The 22,489-nt window shown below is 42.5% G+C and overlaps 1 protein-coding gene and 1 pseudogene across 1 annotated transcript in view; one reads left to right on the forward strand and one right to left on the reverse strand.

Annotated features, from left to right (window-relative positions):
• The window catches only part of LOC145417002 (uncharacterized), a 58,499-nt gene that overhangs the window by 10,316 nt on the left and 25,694 nt on the right, over positions 1-22,489 (forward strand). The window contains exons 2-3 of the mRNA XM_080285851.1: positions 2,018-2,159; positions 16,704-16,873. Of these exons, the coding sequence (XP_080141977.1) occupies positions 2,018-2,159; positions 16,704-16,873 (312 nt within the window). The remainder of the gene's footprint in view (positions 1-2,017; positions 2,160-16,703; positions 16,874-22,489) is intronic.
• LOC145417080 (5S ribosomal RNA) lies at positions 1,702-1,820 on the reverse strand (annotated as a pseudogene).

Consider the following 22,489-nt stretch of genomic DNA (forward strand, 5'->3'; position numbering starts at 1 on the left):
TTTCCTTCCATCCTTTTCTGTCTTCTTTTCTTCATTCTTTCCTCGTCCTTCCGTCTACGGGTGACTTTACATTCCCTCTTCTGTCTTTCCTTCCTTCATTCTTTTCTCTTCCTTCTTCCTGTGGGTGACTCTTCACTGTGTGACAAGCCAAATGGTTTCCTGTACACCAGGAAACCATTTACTACGCTGGGTGGTAACCATATAACCAAATTTTGGCACCTGGTGGTTTATGAGTAATTACGGCGCTCCAGTCGGATTGAGCCAGCGAAGGTTTATATCCAAGGGATGGTTGGGGTTTATTGCTCACGTAATGCCACTCAGGGATGAGTGAGGCTCGTCACTCTCATCTTAAATGCCAGGACTAACTTACCTAGCCCCGGGCTCCTACGCTCTCAAGGGGCAACGTAGGATTGGATGATGAATGAAAATGAAATGAAATTTTCAAACAGGTGTTTTCTTTTGTGGAAAAACTCTTAAAATAACTTGTAATCTCGCCTGCAATTTCATGTTCATCAGAGCGCTCACTCAGCGCACTACGACGTTTGATAACATACCTGAGGTTATTAATGACTCATAAAAGATTACTCTAAGTCACGCCATGCTGTGTCACATTCACCAAGACCGTCTGGCAGAAACGAATCCCGTGTTTCTTGTCAATTTGCTCATTAGCGAGTCAGCAGAAACCCGCCTCAAAGTGACTGGTAAATATTGATACTGTTGTGATACTGGTGGACTAACTTGATTGCTATCTTGTTCTTTACGTTACTTTGTGTAAAAAATGTAGCTGTGCAAATGTTCATTTTCATATTACAATCACAAGTACATTTCCATTTCGCTAAATCGTATAATGCTTTGTACATCATTCTCTTCACAACTCTGCTCATTTTGTTACTGGCACATGCCCGTTTTTCCCTACGTGTCAACAAGTGGGTAGGCGGAGAGTTAGTATCCCTCCACGTAAAACAATTAATTCAGAGGCAAACGGCCTCCCCATACGGGATTATGGCGTGTGGTTATAGATATATACACATACGAGTATAAGTTTTACACGACCTCTAAAGTATTCACTGCTGAAATGTGACTATCAATTCTACCCAAAGAATGCAGCCATGCTGTGGAATACGTAACTTTAGTCAGACAGTACTGACACTAGTTCTACAGGGCAGCAACGAAGAGAAAGAGCATATGATTTACCAGCATCGTTGTCACCCTCCCTCCAGGTTTTGGAAACTAGTCACACCCGTGTCGTATTACTGTGTGGGGGATATCCTGCAGTTCCTTGGCAGTGTTGGCAATATTTGTTTTTATCGTTGTTTCTTGCTGCCAACAGACGATTCTATTCAACTGTTTGATAATTATACTAGTGACGGGACAGGTAACGGTTATACCTGACCTAAAAATTTCGGAGTCTCTTCTAAACTGTATAAAATAGCTTGGAGGCAGCAAGAATGAAATGAAAAATATCTCATCGGACTGAAGGTGTTAGTCTGTTATTACAAGTCAACATTCAAGATGAGGAGAGAATTTTAGGACAAAATAGAATTTAAAAATAAAAATATATAATTTGCGCAGTTATTTCATTCATTCATTGCCAGACGCCATGTATCCCAAACGGGGTGGTCAAGGGCTTAGAGTTAATTGTTTAATAGGGAGGGACACTAATCCTCCACAAACCCCACTTGACACGTAGGGAGAACGTTATGCCAACAGCATCTGGTGTTCCCAGGCGGTCACCCATCCAAGTACTAACCAGACCCAACATTGCTTAACTTCGCTGATCGGACGGGAAGCGGTGTACTCAAAAAATAAAAAAAATAGGGAGAGGACCAACACAGGCTCACGATCACTAAAAAAAATATATATATATATTGGCGACACAACACGGCAGATAACGAATGCAGCTGTGATTTAAACTGTTATTAAGTAAAGCAACCACAGTTACTTGAGAGAGAGAGAGAGAGAGAGAGAGAGAGAGAGAGAACATTACTGAGAGTCATGCCCGTGTCTGTGTACCCAGGTCGTGCGTGCTGTGGTGGCGCTGTTGGTGGGTCATCTGTATCTGGTCTACAAGGCAACACTCCTCCTCTTCGTCTCTGTCTGCCACATGCTACACAACGCCATTGAGGACTGGCGACAACAACTCTCACGCGCCATTCACGGTAAGACTGACAATCGTATGGCTGGAAAATCGAAATAATGTGCTAATTGATGTGATACGAGAAGTTTACTCCTCCTTTGCCGATAAGAATACGAATATCTGTGTATCTCCACCTGCTCATTGAGAGGTATTATGGCTGTCAGAATTACAGCCTTGGTCCAGGTGGGATAGGTCATTTTGTAAAACCTCTTCCTTGTCTATCCCAAACATTCTTAAAATCAGTTCAGTAACGTATTTCACATACTACTCTTAACGTCTCCAGGTGATTCTGTTTATCTTAGCAGAGTACCGTGGCAGTGAACTAATGAAGATTAAATCTCTTTCAATTCAAGAAGTCTCTCCTGGTCGGAATAAAGTTGTATGGAGGTAACAAGAATTAAAACAAGCTGGTAGGCGACGATGGCCAACTCTAAGCGGACCAAGTAATACTCATTAAGTTTCTTTTGATTCCACCCACCCACTGTGGAGCTAGGGAACTAGAAATTCACAGAATGGCCCACCAGAGGAACAACTTCTAGGTGGCGCTGCCAGCGACTGGAAGTGGGTTTTGACACCAAATGTCATTTTTATATGGAGGTACTCCAGTGCAACATTCCACCCAAGAATCATGGCCCTGACTTAATAATCGGGGGTCTAAGCATTTCTCCCGAGCATAGACGTGATTTTAGTTATTTTCACTGTTTTTGCATTTGATGACCTTTGACCCCTGACCTGGCCAATGTAGCACATAGGTGCACAACAGAAAGTTGTAGTACTCTATAAGGATGCAAAGGTTCACTCAGTTCTATCAAGCCACTGAAGAATTAGTGGGGATTTTTTTGAAAATAGGCATTGGTTGTTAGGGACGCTGAGGCCAATCATCGCAGGGTTGCCACTAGAAAATTGGAGGAGAGGAAATGGATGGCACACTTCCAATAGGGAATGACCTCAAGATTAGAGCTAACGAAGTCAGATCTTTCTACGCCCGTTAGTAATGCTTCTAAAGCTCAAAACGTGAAAAGTACGAAAAAAAACTTTTTTTTTCGGCCATTCCTAGGCAATGAGTAGCTGCCTAGCAACCAAAATCTTGTAGACACAACTAGGTATAGAGGCTGGTCACTGTGTCCAGGTTTGGTCGGAGTCGGTTAATTCTAAAGGGTAGAAGTGTCTGCCACAATTAAACAAGAAAGAATACAAGAAAGAAATAATACGCAACTAAAAATAAGGGCAGCATGGAGCTGGCAAAAAGAAACCGAGCAAAAAAACGCGACTAACAATAAGGGCAGCAAGAGCTGCCAAAAGTAAGTAATAAATAAATGAAAAGTTACCGGCACAAAGGTTTATGAATAAACTTTTTGTTTGTCATACATCGTGAGTTTTCTTTTCATCATGCTCTTACATTTGCACTTCTTCACCACGATGATGTGCTAGAAAATATTGGGAGAAACACTTTGAGATAGTTTGGCCATGTGGTGCGGATGGAGAATGAAAGACAGACTGGAAGAGAATATGTGAGTGAGGCGGAAAAGGGAAAGGGATGGGGAGACCAAGAATGAGATGGAAGGCTGGGGTGAAGTACTGTAAATGAGAGAGGGGGTTGTGAGCTGGAGAGAAGGCAGCCTAGAGGAGGAGAACAGGGTGACATGAAAGCGATTAGTTTGTGGCTACCCCTTAAGGGATTGAGGCTTCTGTGATTGTTACATAGCCTATGATTTCATCATCCTTTGTATAATTCTAACGTACAGTATGCTGCATGTTTGATCACGATTCGCCTCGTGGCTTCCATAGTGACCAGGCTTGCGTATTCTACCTCACTCCCCCCTTCTCCCCCTTATAGCAGAGTAAGTCGTTCTTTCTGTTGTTCAGAGCAGGATTGTCAACTCTTTGTCCCCTATGGCTTCATTTGCGCATCCTTCTTACAAGTTGTATCAAGCTCTGCCGGCCCCTATATAATGAGCTCAGTCTCTGCATTAATGGCCACTTAGATCTACTCCTCATTTTGTTCACATCTCTGTCCTCCCCTGTATAGTGTATTTTTGCGAGTGCTCAGGAAGTCTCCAATCATCTAGCTGCTGTATAATTTGAGTATAAGTGTTATTACCATTTTTCTTGTACTGTATAGCCTGAGGCGTTGGTTCGTGGGCCTGGTAAGATTTTTGTGATTCATGTAGTGTTTTTAAAGTCAGCCAGTGTGAGTAGTGTTTTGTATCTGTGATAATATTATATCTTACTTTAACTGAGCATTATCCGGTTTTCTCATTTTATCAGGGCTAACTTAGATAAATTTGTTCTTGCTAAATTCGTGTTAATAGAGGCTATTCCAGTAAACCATATTTAACCTGTTTTTGCCATTACATTATCCTTATGAGTCCTGAATGTTTAGTTGTTTGTTTCAGCATTAAACTTTAACTTATAATTTTACCTAAGTCTTTTGTTTTGAACCTGGAACTTTACGGGACAGTAGTGATTTTAATATTCTCACTTGAAGTGTTCATTATCTCTCTCTGTTCCGTAACATAAATTTGGTGACCTCTTATCAGGATATTCAGGATATTATCATAAGGATATTGCTTGATATTTTGTGACTGTGATTTATTCATGATGTCTACTATTACTGCTCTTGATGAAGCCAAAGATTTTTTGTCAAATGTGCAAACAGTGTGTGATATAGAAGACAGAACAAAGAATGAACTTAAGCTTGTTGCTCAACAATTGGGAATTGCTGTTCGCTCTCATCAGTCTAAATATCAAATTGTTGACATGATTAATAAAAGCTTGTTTAATGTAACTCATCCAGATCAGCAAACGCAGATTGAAATAGCTAAGTTACAGCTAGCCCTGCACGAGGCTCGTGCTAAGGAGGCTGAGTTTCAGGCTCGTGCTAAGGAGGCTGAGTTTCAGGCTCGTGCTAAGGAGGCTGAGTTTCAAGCTCGTGCTAAGGAGGCTGAGCTTCAGGCAAATGCTAAGGATGCTGAGTCTCAGGCTCGTATTCAGGAGGCACAGGCCCAGGCTCAGGCACAAATTGAATTTGCTAGGATTCAGGCAGACCATGAGTATCGCATGAAACAAGGTGGAACTGGATCATCTAGCTCTGATGATTTTGATGTGGCTAAAAATGTTAAACTTGTCCCTCCTTTTAATGAATCTGATTTAACAAAGTATTTTCAGTTGTTTGAGAGGGTAGCTACAGATTTTAATTGGCCCAAAAAGTATTGGCCAGTACTCCTACAGAGTGTTCTCACCGGTAAAGCTCAAGTAACTTATGCATCTTTGCCTCAGGATCAATCTGATAATTATGATGTAGTTAAGAGCTTGATTCTTAAGGCCTATGAGCTTGTTCCTGAAGCCTATAGAGTAAAATTTAGGACAACTTATAAGCAAGAAAAGCAATCCCATGTTGAGTATGCAAAAATCAAAGAAGATCTGTTAGAGCAGTGATTAAATTCTAAGAATGTAAATTCTGATTATGATAAATTTAAGCAGATGATTTTGCTGGAGGACTTCAAAAGGTGTATTAATAAAGATGTAAGCCTATATCTTGATGAGAAAAGAATAGATAATTTGTCTGATGCTGCAGTTTTAGCTGATGAATATATTCTCACTCACAAGAGATATTATAAAGAAAAAAGGAAAGCTGAGAGTAAGTACGTTGCCTCTACTCAGAGTACAGGTAACAGGAAAGAGAATAAAGATGATGTTTCTCAGGAAGTAAATACCAGCTCCACCTCTAGATTTAAAAAAAGTAAATGTACTTATTGTAGTAAGCTTGGTCATACTACGGAGAAATGTTTCAGGAGACAGCGTGATGTGAACAAAAAGGAGTCTTTAAATATTCAGACAATTGGTCTAGTGTCCACCCTTGAGAGTTCCCATAATTCTTTAACTGAGTTAACTGAACCTGCTTTGAGGGGTAAATTAAATTCTCATGATGAAGCTCCTCTTTTGAGCAGTAACGTGGGTGACACTCTCAAGAGTTCATGTGCTAATTTCCTGTCTGATGGTTTTGTCAGTCCTCTGGACAATAATGACAGGAAGTCAGTTTAAATATATCGTGATACAGGTGCTTGCCAATCCCTTATGCTGACCAGTATTCTAGGCTCTAATGTTAATTCCTCTGATGAAACTGTAATCTTACAAGGTGTAGGGAATTATTACTTCTGTCCCTCTGTGCAGAGTGAATTTAGAGTCTGGTTTTGTTAATGGTTCCGTTATGGTTGGGTTGGTTGAGACACTCCCAATGTCAGGTGTAACTTGGAAATAATATTGATGGAAGTCAAGTGTGTCCAGCTCCTCAGTTGTCTAGTGAACCAGTGACTGCGACCCAGGATTGTGATGTCCCTGAGGTGTTCTCTGCATGTGCTGTCACTAGGGCTAAGTCTAAAGTTACTGGTGACTTAGAGGATAATGATGATGATGATGATGATGTTATCCTAGCTGACACTTTTCTAACTAATTTGGACCACTCACCAGATGAGGTAGTACCCTGTAGTGTTGATCATTTGTCTCGTCAAGAGTTGGTTGAGTTGCAGGTTGCTGACCCTGAGTTGAAAGGTCTAGCTAACTCTGCTTGCAGTGAGGAAGAGTCAGCTTGTGCTTCCACTTGTTATTATATAAAGTCAGGAGTACTTATGAGAAAATGGAGACCCCCAACAGCATCAGCCGACTGTGAATGGGAGGTTGTACATCAAGTTGTCATCCCTTGTGTTTGTAGGCAGGATATCATTAGAGTGGCTCATGATTCCAGTTTGGCAGGACACCTTGGAGTGAGGAAGACTGTGGCACGCATTTTGAAACACTTCTACTGGCCAGGTATCTTCAGAGATGTTTCCTGGTATTGTAAGTCTTGTCACGCCTGTCAAGTTGTGGGGAAGTGTAATCAGACCGAAAAGGTTGCACCTCTAGTTCCCATTCCTCCTTTTGAGGCGCCATTCACCCGTGTGTTGGTGGATATTGTGGGCCCTCTTCCTAAGACTTCTTCAGAATTTTCTTATGTGTTGACCCTGATTGATATGGCTACTCGTTATCCTGAAGCCATTCCACTTAGAAATATCTCAGGAAAGAACGTGGTTAAGGAAATACTAGGGTTCTTCACAAAGTTTGGTCTGCCCAAGGAGGTACAGTCAGACCGGGGAAGTAATTTCATGTCAAATGTTTTCAAGCAGTCTCTGAAAGAGTTGGGCATCACCCAGATCACGTCTTCAGCTTACCATCCCCAGACCCAAGGAGCGTTGGAGAGATATCATCAAACACTCAAATCGATGCTCAGGAAATACTGTTTGGAACATCAGAAAGACTGGGATAAAAGTCTTCCATTCGTTGTATTTGCCGCAAGTGAATCTCCAAATGAATTACTGGGCTTCTCACCCTTTGAACTACTGTTTGGCCATGAAGTAAGAGGACCCCTTAAGCTAATCAAGGAATGCTGGCTGTCAGAGGAAGATGACGTCAACCTGCTGGAGTATGTGATGAAGTTCAAAGAACGGCTGTCCACTGCTTTACAGCTGGCGAGAGAGAATTTAGGAGCTGCTCAGGAGAAGATGAAGACTTGCTATGATAAGAAGTCCAGGTTACGCCACTTTCAGCCAGGAGATCAGATTTGATTCTGCTACTAGTGCATGGGCAACTTCTTCAAGCCAAGTTTAGTGGTCCTTATTTCCTGGAGAAGAAACTCAGTGATGTCAACTATGTCATCGCCACACCAGATCATAGAAAGAACAAGCAACTTTGTCACATCAACATGCTAAAGTTATATCACAGGCGGGACGAAAATAACCCAGTCCGCACTGTAGCTGTTCCACCCGAGTCTGCAAGTGAAGCTCTCCCATGCAGTATGAGCCTGAGTGATAGTTTGGGGAAGAATCCTGATATCATGAATGATCTCCAGACTAAGCTTTCTCATCTAGCTCCCGAGGAAAGGCAGGAGTTTTTGGCATTACTGCAGGAGTACCCGCAAGTGTTCCGTGCCACTCCAGGAAGAACCACTGTGTTGATGCATGATGTCGATGTTGGAGACGCAAAGCCAATTAAACTGCCTCCTTACCGTGTGAACCCAGTGAAAGTTCCTCTCATCCAGAAGGAGCTTGGCTACCTGTTGGACCACAAGATGATTGAGGCCTGTCAGATCGAGTGGAGTTCTCCTGTCACTCTAGTCCCTGAGCCAGGTGGGTCACAGCGGCTTTGCATCCACTACAGACGTGCTAATCAGATAACCAAAACAGACACTTACCCTCTCCCTCGCGTGGAAGATAGCATAGACAAGATCGGAAAGGCTAAGTACATAAGTAAGTTTGATTTGTTAAAGGGATACTGGCAAGTACCTATGACTGAACGTGCTAGGGAGATCTCATGTTTTGTAACACTAGGAAAGACTTTTGCATGTTCTGTAATGCCATATGGTATGAAGAATGCACCAGCCACTTTTCAGAAGCTCATGAATGTTGTAACAGAGGGTTTGGCAGGGTGTGTTGTTTATATTGATGATGTATTAATCTTCAGTGACAACTGGAAAGATCACCTATGCCATGTCAGTAAATTTCTTGAGCGTTTGGTTCAGGCTAATCTTGTAGTTAATTTATCAAAGTGTGAGTTTGGTCAAGCTAAAATTCAGTACCTTGGGTACGTAATTGGTGATGGACATGTTGCACCACCAGGAGCTAAGGTTCAGGTTATAAGTGATCTTCCCAGACCTAAAAGTAGGAAAGAGCTACAAAGATTTTTGGGAATGGTAGGTTATTACAGTAGATTTGTTCTTAACTTTTCAATTCCTGTATCACCACTTACAGACCTACTGAAAAAGGGAGTTAAATTTGTCTGGACCGATAACTGTGAATCCTCTTTCAGTAACCTTAAAGCTATCCTATTAAGTCAGCCAGTGCTTGCTACTCCAAATTTTGCTAAGCCTTTTAAGATGGCTGTTGATGCAAGTGATACAGGAGCTGGGGCTGTTTTGCTGCAAGAGGATGATCAGGGTATTGAACACCCTGTATCTTATTACAGTAAGAAGTTCACTCCACCTCAAAAGAACTACTCCACTATTGAGAAAGAGCTTTTGGCCTTTATTTTGGGTTTACAGATTTTTTCATTTTATTTGTGTTCTGGTTTTAACCCCATAGTCATTTATACCGATCATAACCCACTGAAATTCCTTAGTAAGTTTAAAGATAAAAATCAGAGATTGACAAGATGGAGTCTACTTCTTCAGGAGTATTCATTAGACATACAACATGTCAAGGGGAAAGAAAATGTTATTGCAGATTGCTTATCTAGACTTTAGACAGATTGTTTTAGAGTAATAAGAAATTTCCTTTGTAAATTTCTTTTTCTTTGTGGGGAGGTGTTACATAGCCTATGATTTCATCATCCTTTGTATAATTCTAACGTACAGCTCCGGACAGATGAAACGGCTACACCCCATCCACCAGCGACTTGGTTTGGGTCTCAGTGGTTCTGGTAACAGTTGCAGGTGGAGGGAGGGGGGATGTGGGAGGGTGAGGAGGGGAGAAATGTGGGCGGAGTTATATAGGGGGTAGTGTGGGAGGGTGAAGAAGCAGCACAGTTTGGCTGGTGGGAGGGGGAGACGAATGGTTGGGTAGCGGAGACGAGAGTCTGCTGGAGGGTAAGACAGGTGAGTGTGATGAGATGAAAAGAAATTACAAAAAATGAATTATTATAATATCTGCTGCATATATTGCATTTTATCTACTAAATAAAAACACTGTCTATTATTCACCACCGTATTTGGGTATCCTACTCATTATTATTATCCTTTGGATATTAGGCAATAAATAAAGGTATTGGACGGTCTTTCGGACCCGAACCAATTTTTTCATAGCTTTTTTCTTCAGCTATTTCCGTATTCCTATTATCCCTCGTGCTTAAAGTCCCCCTTTTTATCACTTTCTCCTACGCCCTACATTTTTTTTTAGGCATAAGGCAGTTTAACTTTCTCTTTAAATAATCATATTTGTCAACAAATATTCCTTTCATTAATCTATTTAATTACCTGTTTTCTTTCAATATGCATTTGTCTAATAATGGGTGTTACACCTTAATTGGCGCCGCTATTTGACGTTGTGAATAAATTTTGTCTAAATTTACGCATATATTGCAGTCTCTCTCAAGTAGGCTGGCAACCTCACACATCCTCCCCCCTGCTTTCTCCTTCTCTCGCTACCCGTTCCCTCCTTTCCTTTTGTAGTACTGTTTATCTATTCTTTCTCATATTTTTAACCTTATTCCTTCTTACAAACTTTTAGTGCCATAGGAATTTCTCCCTTATCACCTACAGTCCTACTACATGAAAGTGGAAAAAAACTGCCATCGGGAAAAGAATAACTGGAAATTTATGGCGAAGGTTACGATATTAGTTATTTAGAATGAAAGTGTTGGCAGATAAGCATTCTTGACGTGATTATCACAGCCACAGCATTTCGCCTTCATAAAACAGAAGGACTATAGGTTTCATGCATTACCTCCTTACGTCCAGAATTACTGTGCAGAACGCCATGTATAACACATTAAGGACCACAAGGACAGTACTGGTAGTCATCGTGATTCTCATGAATCTCTCCATAGGCTATTGAAAACAGTGCTTTATGCTCAACTTCAGAATTATGTTCTCATCATGGCAATGATAGGCAAAGATAATAAAAACAATATATACAACCAAATTATCATTTATTATACAACAAAGCTCAAACTGCCTCCGTGCTGCAGTCTCAAGGGTGTAACCAGCTCACACAATCACATGTAACCTGAAGATTTTAAACACATGATCCTATATATATATATATATATATATATATATATATATATATATATATATATATATATATATATATATATATATATATATATATATATATATATATATATATTAATAACCATGAACAACACTGTTTGATCTAAAATTTATTGTGTTGGGTAAAGCAGAGGACACTAACTAGCATGGCAACCTACCACACGGAAACCACCATGTTGCACTACACGCCACAGAAACCGATGCACAGACCATGATATCAGCGAAAAGACTATGAGAAGAGTATTGCACGAAGCAGGGTTGCATCACAGGACCCTAGCAAACGTTATGTTGACAAACCAGAGGATTTTTGGAAGTGTGTCACTGAAGGCGCAACTGCTGGAGAAGGAATAATACTCGGTGAGTATTATTTCTGAGGTTTTCGCTTGTATAAACTAAACTATTCAGTCATACATGACCATAAAAATATATTAATAATTACTGCAGGGGGACAACCAGTTTCGTTACAACGTCAGTCCATGCAGAGGAAATTACTTTGGGCATATAGGGTTACTCGATGTTAAATTTGATAAGTGTTGAGCCTGTATGATTATATATATATATATATATATATATATATATATATATATATATATATATATATATATATATATATATATATATATATATATATATATATATATATATATATATATATATATATATATATGATCAGGTATTTAATTTTTTTCAGTTAGCACGGAGGCAGTTTGAGCTTTGTTGTATAATAAATGATAATTTGGTTGTATATATTGTTTTTATTATCTTTGCCTATCATTGCCATGATGAGAACATAATTCTGAAGTTGAGCATAAAGCACTGTTTTCAATAGCCTATGGAGAGATTCATGAGAATCACGATGACTACCAGTACTGTCCTTGTGGTCCTTAATGTGTTATACATGGCGTTCTGCACAGTAATTCTGGACGTAAGGAGGTAATGCATGAAACCTATAGTCCTTCTGTTTTATGAAGGCGAAATGCTGTGGCTGTGATAATCACGTCAAGAATCCGTATCTGCTAACACTTTCATTCTAAATAACTAATATCGTAACCTTCGCCATAAATTTCCAGTTATTCTTTTCCCGATGGCAGTTTTTTCCACTTTCATGTAGTAGGACTGTAGGTGATAAGGGAGAAATTCCTATGGCACTAAAAGTTTGTAAGAAGGAATGAGGTTAAAAATATGAGAAAGAATAGATAAACAGTACTACAAAAGGAAAGGAGGGAACGGGTAGCGAGAGAAGGAGAAAGCAGGGGGGAGGATGTGTGAGGTTGCCAGCCTACTTGAGAGAGACTGCAATATATGCGTAAATTTAGACCAAATTTATTCACAACGTCAAATAGCGGCGCCAATTAAGGTGTAACACCCATTATTAGACAAATGCATATTGAAAGAAAACAGGTAATTAAATAGATTAATAAAAGGAATATTTGTTGACAAATATGGTTATTTAAAGAGAAAGTTAAACTGCCTTATGCCTAAAAAAAAATGTAGGGCGTAGGAGAAAGTGATAAAAAGGGGGACTTTAAGCACGAGGGATAATAGGAATACGGAAATAGCTGAAGAAAAAAGTTATGAAAAGTTGGTTCGGGTCCGAAAGACCGTCCAATATCTTTATTTATTGCCTAATATCCAAAGGATAATAATAATGAGTAGGATACCCAAATACGGTGTTGAATAATAGACAGTGTTTTTATTTAGTAGATAAAATGCAATATATGCAGCAGATATTATAATAATTAATTTTTTGTAATTTCTTTTCATCTCATCACACTCACCTGTCTTACCCTCCAGCAGACTCTGGTCTCCGCTACCCAACCATTCGTCTCCCCCCCCCACCAGCCAGACTGTGCTGCTTCTTCACCCTCCCACACTACCCCCTATATAACTCCGCCCACATTTCTCCCCTCCTCACCCTCCCACATCCCCCCTTCCTCCACCTGCAACTGTTACCAGAACCACTGAGACCCAAACCAAGTCGCTGGTGGATGGGGTGTAGCCGTTTCATCTGTCCGGAGCTGTACAGTATGCTGCATGTTTGATCACGATTCGCCTCGTGGCTTCCATAGTGACCAGGCTTGCGTGTTCTACCTCACTCCCCCCTTCTCCCCCTTATAGTAGAGTAAGTCGTTCTTTCTGTTGTTCAGAGCAGGACTGTCAACTCTTTGTCCCCTATGGCTTCATTTGCGTGTCCTTCTTACAAGTTGTATCAAGCTCTGCCGGCCCCTATATAATGAGCTCAGTCTCTGCATTAATGGCCACTTAGATCTACTCCTCATTTTGTTCACATCTCTGTCCTCCCCTGTATAGTGTATTTTTGTGAGTGCTCAGTAAGTCTCCAATCATCTAGCTGCTGTATAATTTGAGTATAAGTGTTATTACCATTTTTCTTGTACTGTATAGCCCGAGGCGTTGGTTCGCGGACCTGGTAAGGTTTTTGTGATTCATGTAGGGTTTTTAAAGTTAGCCAGTGTGAGTAGTGTTTTGTTGTTGTTGTTGTTGTTTTGATTCTCTCCTCATTAGAGGAGACCGGGCCTTGCTGTAGCCCGGTTGGTGGTGGTTGGCTTCAGTGGAGTAAGGGGGAAGACAGGGCCTGGGGAATGCCCAGCACACACGCCCTGTCTCCTGGCTGAGTTTGTGGTGTGTGTGTAGTGTTTTGTATCTGTGATAATATTATATCTTACTTTAACTGAGCATTATCCGGTTTTCTCATTTTATCAGGGCTGACTTAGATAAATTTGTTCTTGCTAAATTCGTGTTAATAGAGGCTATTGCAGTTAACCATATATTTAACCTGTTTTTGCCATTACATTATCCTTATGAGTCCTGAATGTTTAGTTGTTATTTTGAGCATTAAACTTTAACTTGTGCTGGTAAGGGGTTGGCAATAGCCAACACCTACTTCCGTCATAAGATGATCCATCAGTATACATGGAGAGTAATGAGGAGGATGGTTGGTGAACTTGTTGAACGAAAGGCAATGATAGACTACGTGTGTGTGGATGAGCGAATGAGAAGACAAGTGTTGGATGCAAGGGTGTGGAGAGGGTGGGGGAATGGAGTCTCGGACCATCACTTAGTGATGGCCAAGGTAGAGCTGCAAAGAAAGTGGTTGAGGAGACGAAGGGGAAGACAGGAGGAAGCAGCTCCTGTGAGAAGAGTGGAGAAATTGCAAGATAGTGAGAAAAGGACAGAGTATAAGAGCATAGTGGAAGAAAGATTGGGAAGGTATGAGCTAGAGCAGATGGAAGGAGTGGAAGACGTATGTAAGATATTCACGGAAGAGATAAGCGCAGCGTGTGAGGCGGTTTGTGGAGTGAGGAGGAGATGCAAGGGTGTGCAAGGGACAGCATGGTGGAATGATGAGGTGAAACGAGCTGTGGAACAAAAGAAGAAGGCATATGGTGAATGGTTGGCGAGTAGAGGTAGGGGATAAGATGAGAGAGAGAAGAGAGAGGTATATGTGAGCAGGAGAAGGGAGGTTAAGAGACTGGTGAAGGAGAGTAAGAAGAAAGTGGATGAAGAGTTTGGGAGGAATCTGAGTGTGAAATGGAGGGAGAGTAAGAAATTGTTTTGGAAGGAGGTAAAGAAAGTAAGGCAGTGTGAAAGGGGAAATAGTAGGGGAGTGAAAGATAGGAATAATAGATTGTTGGTGGAGAAGAGAGAGAAATTGAGGAGATGGAAGGAGCACTTTGAGGATTTGTTGAATGTAGAGAGTGAGAGCAGTGTGAGTATAAGTGGTTGGGGAATGGCTGGGAGAAGAAGAGATGAGAGGAGGGAGGAAGAGATCAGTAGGTCGGAAGTAGTGGAAGTGATGAAGAAGATTAAGCTGGGAAAGGCCCCAGGAATTGATGGAGTGTGTGGTGAAATGCTTAGGTATGGGGGTGAGATTGTTGTGGAGTGGATATGGAAGTTGTGTAGATTGGCTTGGGAAGAGGGAAGGGTTCCAGAGGACTGGAAATCAGGTATAATTGTTCCTTTATACAAAGGAAAAGGGGAGAGAGAAGTATGTGGTAACCATAGGGGTATTTGCCTTCTTAGTGTGACTGGTAAACTATATGGTAGAATACTCATTGATAGGGTTAGGCATATGACAGAGGAGCTAGTTGGAGAAGAACAAGGGGGATTTAGGAAGGGAAAAGGGTGTGTAGATCAGATATTTGTTCTAAGATGTTTAGTGGAGAAGTATCTAGAGAAGGGAAGGAAAGTGTATGCTGCCTTCATGGACTTGGAGAAAGCTTATGACAGAATAGATAGGCAAGGTATGTGGAAGGTATTAAGAATATATGGAGTGGAGGGGAAATTGTTCAGTGCTGTGAAGAGTATGTACGAGGGAGCTAGGGCTACGGTGCGAGTGGATGGTGAGCTGAGTGAGTTCTTTGATCTCAATGTGGGACTGAAACAGGGGTGTGTGATGTCTCCATGGCTGTTTAATATATATATGGATGGGATTGTAAAGGAGGTGCAAGGTAGGGCAGTGGATGTGGGGGTGGCCCTAATGAATGAGGGTGAGATTTGGAAGCTTCCGGTGTTACTGTTTGCTGATGATACAGTATTGTTGAGTGAAGATGAATGGGAGTTGCAAGGTTTGGTGAATGAATTTGGGACAGTGTGTAGGAGGAGGAAGATGAATGTTAATGTAAACAAAAGTAAAGTTATGGTGTTTGAGAGGAATGAAGTCACAGAGTGTGCAGTGAGGTTGGATGGTGAGGATATGGAGAGTGTGAGTGCATTCAAGTACTTGGGTAGTGTGATGAGTAAGGATGGAACTTTGGGGGATGAAGTGCGTGAAAGGGTACAGCAGGGAAGAAAGGTTGTTGGTACACTGAAAGCAGTGATGAGAAATAGGGAGGTGAGTATGGAAGTTAAGAAGTCACTGCATGATGGTATTGTGATCCCTACCCTGACGAATGGAAGCGAGGCGTGGACCTTGCAAGAGGGGAACAAGTCAAGAGTGAGAGCAGTGGAAATGAGTTACTTGAGAGGAGCATGTGGAGTGACGTGGAGGGACAGGTTGACGAATGAAGAAGTGAAGGAACGTTGTGGGGTAGATGTGGATGTGGTTGAGAAGATTAGGAGAAATACACTGAGGTGGTTTGGACATGTGGAGAGGATGGAGAATGAAAGACTGACTAAGAGGGTGTATGTAGGTGAGGTGGAGGGAGGGAGAGGGAGGGGTAGACCGAGGATGAGGTGGAGGGATGGAGTTGAGAGGTATATGAGGGAGGGGGGGGTGAGTTGGGGGGAGGGGAGTCAAATGGTGGGTGACAGAGTGACTTGGAGGCGTTTTGTCTGCGGCCACCCTTTGCGGGATTAGGGCGTCGGGCTATAGATAGATAGTAATTTTACCTAAGTCTTTTGTTTTGAACCTGGAATTTTACGGGACAGTAGTGATTTTAGTATTCTCACTTGAAGTGTTCATTATCTCTCTCTGTTCCGTAACACGATAAATAGATAAATAGATAGATAGATAGACAACGATGCCAACATTACATTCATATGCTTGCCACCTCAAACAGGTTTTTAAACAGTATCAGTCTTATGTCTGACTTTTTAAAATTCACTGAGTTTAGTAGAATAACAAAAAATATTTTATGTAGGCCATATATGATGTACTCTTTTATATGCCGTATCAATTTTATACTATGTGGTCAGTAACCCCATTCTCTCTCTCTCCCTCTCTCTCTCTCTCACCGTCCATCCACCTGCCTCTATATCTATTCGCCACCCCATATACCTATCAAGTCACCCCTTATGGTACCTCAGCTGTGTGGATGAGGAGCCTGGGTGATGGTGGTGGTGGTGACAGTGGTGGTGGTGGTGGTGGTGTGGTGGAGCTGGGGCAACTGGTAAACAGTCATTATCGTGTGGTGCTCATGGTCAGAGACTGTGAACGACTCTTCTCTGCCACCCTACAGTGCTTCTATGGCACACAGGTCAGAATTTAAGGTCCTATGAGTGGCTCTGGAGATATTGTGACACCATTTCCTTAGCGATTTATTTTGCATATGACGCCTCAGTGATTTATTGTATGCCATTGATTCAAACTGCATCGATATGAAAAAGATGAAAGAAAAAAAAAAATAAGGCACAAGAGAATATTAAGGCGAAACATGGTCAGTAAATAGCTAAGGAAAAAGTGTTATGAAACATCCAGTGTCACCAAGAACATGAATTTTAATGTCCCTAAGCCACACAGGCCACAGTCTTGCTTCTATGCCACACAGGTTAGAAATTATGAAAAAATACTTCTGTTGTATGCCACAGAGGTTCGAGTTTAATGTGTTAACACCGCATATGTCACAACTTTGCTTCTGTGTCACAGAAGTCAGGAGCAATGCTGCTGCGTCACACAGATCACTAATTACATAGGTGCCGTCATGCCCTGTAAGTCAAGTTTTATTGTTTGAATATCACACAAATCAGGTTTCAGTGCTTCTTTGCCACACAAGCCAGGTTTCAGTATAGAAGTTATATATCATGTTCTGACACCAGGTACAGGGCATTGCTGTGAGTCTGATTACAGGATATTATTGCAAGATCTTATCAGGCACTAACAAGGCTTCCATCGAGGGTAAAAAAGAAAAGAAATCTGACACACTTGATCTCAGGCAAATTAGCAACCTCACATTACTGTATGTTCCGACAAGGTAGAAATGAAATACGATTCAGTTAGCAAGACCTAACAATCCTTCCATGTACAGTAGCTCCCAAAAGTATCTTTTAAAAAAAGTTCTATACATTCTGACACAATGGACGATGTATCTGACACGTGTTGCGTGAAGCGGCAACAAAATTGGTAGAGCTGCATGCTGGGGAGTAGTTGCCATACACCTGCATATGCCCTGGGATTGTATATACCGTTTTCTAACTGACGTAATACTAATCACTTTGTCATATGTAGATATTATGATGTTATTATTGTGACAACTAGTTCGTTTTAACATAGGCACGCTTACTCTTTCTGTGGTTCATCTGTAATGCTTTCACGAGTGCCAGCACAAGGTTATCAGCACTCTAGATAAATAGTATACAAGCTTTCCCAGAAATGATATATTTTGAGAAAGTGTTTATACAATATCTGTGATTATGACTGGGAGACATATGACACCCAGTGTAATGTGAACGGCACAAAAATATTAGAGAGACAAATAGAGGTAAACGAAATGTAAAGACAGTAAATTAACTAATCTGAAACTAATCCCCAGAGCAGCGTATAAACCAATTTGTCACTGATACACCAGCCGTATTGTGGAGGTGACATGCGAGATTCATTCTTATATTGGACATTATATGTAAAATAAATACAAGGTAGGGGTAAACACACTCTGGGGGGCTCCTTTTATTCATTTAATAACCACTGTATCCACCGCCTGCATCCAGGCCTCTGTTCAATCGACGCGACACCTACTATGAAGCTGTGCCATTCACGTAACGAAACACCACACCTCAATACCTTCCGACACCGAGATATTGCCACATTCGGGCAGTATGTATAAATAATGTGTGGTTAAAATTGTCCGACATGCAGACCCTATATGCTATTATTAACCTCTGCATTGTTAATCTATTTGTAGTTGTGATAACGAAAGAATTGTGATGGGTATTTTTCTCATGCTGTTTAATAATGTTGTTGTTGTTTGGATATTCTCCCCACAGCATGGTGGGGAACGGGCAAACTGAGAGCCCGTCAGGGAGAAGCAGAACCAAAAAAGCACAAAGTAGAAAAAAAAAAAAAAAAACGGGGCCAAACGAGCGTAAAGGAGGCAGAGGGCAATCACGAGCTGCGACAACTGGAGCAGGATGGTATAACTCAAGGCAACTCATCAGAATCTTCGATGTCGGTATATTCTGAGTCCCGATCGAGATCTTCATAAATCGGCAAATCCCCTGAGTCTCGTAGGCTAGATGGACAGCCTAGATCATTGCTCTCCCTCATCTTCTCTATGGCTTCAACCAAGCCACGCTCGAGCTCAGCCTCTAGGAACTCACGAGCAGCTGCAGGATCGACAGCAGCTGTCTCAGCAAGATGGGGAGGCAAGACCGCAACGAGCTCAGGGCGAAGAGGAGAGTGATCAGGGACAGCCACAGGTGTAGAGAGTGAGGCCACGGGCACAGCAGCAGGCGTGAGGGCCACACCCTCAGCAGCAGATGGAGAGTCCTGGGAGGAAGGGCCCTGATGATCCAAGGAATCGGCTGGATCAGGTGAGGCAGCCCTGTCTCCTGCAGCTGCGGTAGGCAAGGGGTGTACCTCAGCAGAAACGGTGATTGTGTCTAATTCCATAGCCGTGGTCGGATCCGGGTCGGTGATCGGAGGGTCAGTCAAGCCAGTCGCCCTGTTGATGGGGCCATCCAATCGCAGCCTTTTCCGCTGTGTAGTGCGAGGCCGAGGTGGACGTGGCCGTGGCTGCGACTGCGACCGCCGGAGACGACGCTCACTGACGAAGGACGAAATGTAGATCGCCGGCAAAGCTCCGAGGGATGGCAAGGCTCGGTAGCCCGTTCTCCTCGACAATCTGAGGGAGGAGAACGCGCAAAACAGCCTTGTCACCCCCACTAAAAGCCTGTGCTGTGGCGACACACATCGAAACAAGGAGATTCGTCTCCCCAGAACACCCAGGACCGCGAGGCCGACGTCTCTGGGCCATAGGGCGCCGCCGTGCATGGGCAGAGCCTTGCACAGCAGCACCCCCGGGCCCAGTGACATCACTAGCCTCAGGACCCTTAGGAGACTGACGGAGACGAAACTCCACTGTCTCACCCTCGCCAAGAGAACGCCGAAAGTGTCGGGGATTTGGTGCAATGATCCCGAGTCTGTGTACGAAAACATCATCACCGGTGTCCCGGCGCTTGATGAACCCGTACCCAGACTTCACATTGAACCAAACCACCGCACCCACGATCTTACTGGCTCCCGGCGGCTTCGAACTACTACGAGATGTCCCCCTCAACGGGTCGTAGGCGTGAGCAGTGGAAACAGGAGCTAGAACTTCAGGCATCGAGACGTCTGCCTTGGGCGAGAGCTGGACTGGGAATGCTGTTTAATATTTTTTTTTCTTTTTTTTTTTTTTTTAGATTCCCTGCACCTGTAGTGCAGGCCGGGCCATACAGTAGCCCGGTCAGTGGGGTATGAGCTGGTTAAATAACAGTAAGTGGGGAGGACAGGACCTGGGGATTGCCCAGCACACACGTCCTGTCTCCTGGCTGGCTTTGTGGTGTGTGTGTGCTATTTAATAATCCGAGTTTCACTTATATACCCAGGGGGGCTGGGTGACTCAATGGTGGCGTGCGTAGCTCAAGACCGTGAGGTAGAGTTCGTGCCCCACCCGAGTAGCTACTCAGCCGAAAGTTAGCGCTCTCATCACCCTATCAGGGCTATATGGTCTAATATAGGCCTAGCTCGGATTTTTTTTTTTTTTTTTTTTTTTTTCCTATCGACCATTGGGGCCGGAGCCCCTGGTCATTAAGGCAATATATATATATGTATATATATTGACATATATACACATATATATACGAACATATATATATACATACATACATACACACATCCATGCATATGAACATACACACTTTCATGCACACGTACATATATATATAATAATTTTTATTTTATTATTTTTTGTAGTTTTATTTTTATTATTTTTATTTATTTTTTAATATTTTTAACCTTATATGACTTATAATCAAAAATACCTAATCTAAATACCCTAAAACTAACCACCTAACAGACAAATCACTAACCTATACTAAATCCTAAGAGACAAATAACTAGACCTACACTAATGGTAAAAAAGCCTCGACCAAGAGATCACCATCGACTGCAGATATGTAATGCCTTTCTACATGACATACCTGCACTCATCACCTGGTGACTGTCAGTCAAGGCACAACCTAATATAGGGGACATCAATATATGAAAGGGAACCAGACGAGTCAGGAACATTTCCATATACGTCAGCTGTCGGCCCTAATTAGAATAACTTAAGCAAGATAATATAATGTATTTACATAATTTGTACAAAAAGTGAAGAACCTCGCCCAGCAGACCACCATCGACTGCAAGTGCCCAATACCTTCCTATATTGCACACTTGCACTCATCAGCTGGTGACTGTCAGGCGAGGAACTTGGCTTAATGTAGGGGACATCTATATTAGAAATAGATCAGTGGGAGGAGGAACTATTTAAAATATGTCAACTGTCAACCCTAATTAATATTACAATATATACATATTTACCGTTGATAAAAACCATAACCACACAGTAAAAAAGTCACATCACTCTGATCAGTCCGGTCTCTCTCAAGAAAGCCATCAATTTATCAGTCATAACAATGTCCCCATCACCCAGGATGGTGGAAAGGGTGAAGGGGACGTCTGCTGCGCCGCAGTAATTAATAAGTGAAGCACGTTCACGAATAAATCGCCGACAGCGCAGGATGATATGACTGATAGATAACACCGCATCACAGATGTCACAGTGCGGTGGGAAGCGTCTTTCCATATATGGTTTTATGTGGGTTAAAACGGTGGCATTGAGCCGTAACCGTGCCAACACTTTTTCTTCTAGGCGACTGGGACGGTTGGCAGTGTCCCAGTCGCCTAGGTACGGCTTACAAGTTGGAATATTTAGTCTGGTCCACTGACCTTGCCACAGAAGATTTATTGATTTCTTTCCGAGAGAGAGACTCGACCGCAGATCACGAGGAACGTCCCAAGTCTCCTCGAGCTCTACAGCCGACTTTGCAAGTAAGTCAGCCTGCTCATTGCCGTAGATACGACAATGACCAGGCACCCAGATCAGCGTGAATGACTTGTTGCATGAATGCAACTTATTAACGATGCGGCCCTGGATCTCGTGAGAGTCCGTAGTACAAGATGCAATTGCCTGAAGGGCTGATTTTGAATCTGAAAATATGACAAATGAGTCATGTCTAGAATTGAGAGCTTAGTCTATGGCTTTGTCAATAGCAAAAAGTTCTGAAGTAAACACAGATGTATGAGTCGGCAACCGATACCTGAGGGCACATTCAGTCGACCACACACTTGCACCCACACATTCACTCGACTTGGAGCCGTCGGTGTACAATTGATGGGACCCCAAGTGACGAACAATGATCTTACGAAACAAGTGGTGGACCTCCGCCTCCGGCGCCTTGGCCTTTGGTGCTAGGAGCCATGTGACATCGACTGTAAAGCCGGGTGGCTCCCAAGGCGCTATATTTTTAAGCACCAACTTGTCACAATCACTGGGGTCCACATCAAGCTCCTGAGTCAATAAGTGGAGGCAAGCGGCAAGTGGCCGACGCACCCCCCGCAGAAGGTGGTGGTATTGACGCAGGGGGGTACAGGCCACATTGTCGATATTACATTTCCTAAATGTCCTTACACCATAGGACAAGGCCAGGTGGTCACGGCGAATTCGGAGGGGAGGCACATTCGCCTCCACTTCCATACGAGCTACACAGGTACACCGGACAGCTCCAAGACACATTCGCAAACATTTATTCTGCAACACATCCAATCCTTTCAGAGTGGCATCGGATGCCGA

Source organism: Coenobita brevimanus, chromosome 108 (assembly GCF_032717465.1).
Source record: "Coenobita brevimanus isolate Jiangsu-jjx chromosome 108, ASM3271746v2, whole genome shotgun sequence".
In the NCBI taxonomy this organism is placed as follows: Eukaryota; Metazoa; Arthropoda; class Malacostraca; order Decapoda; family Coenobitidae; genus Coenobita; species Coenobita brevimanus.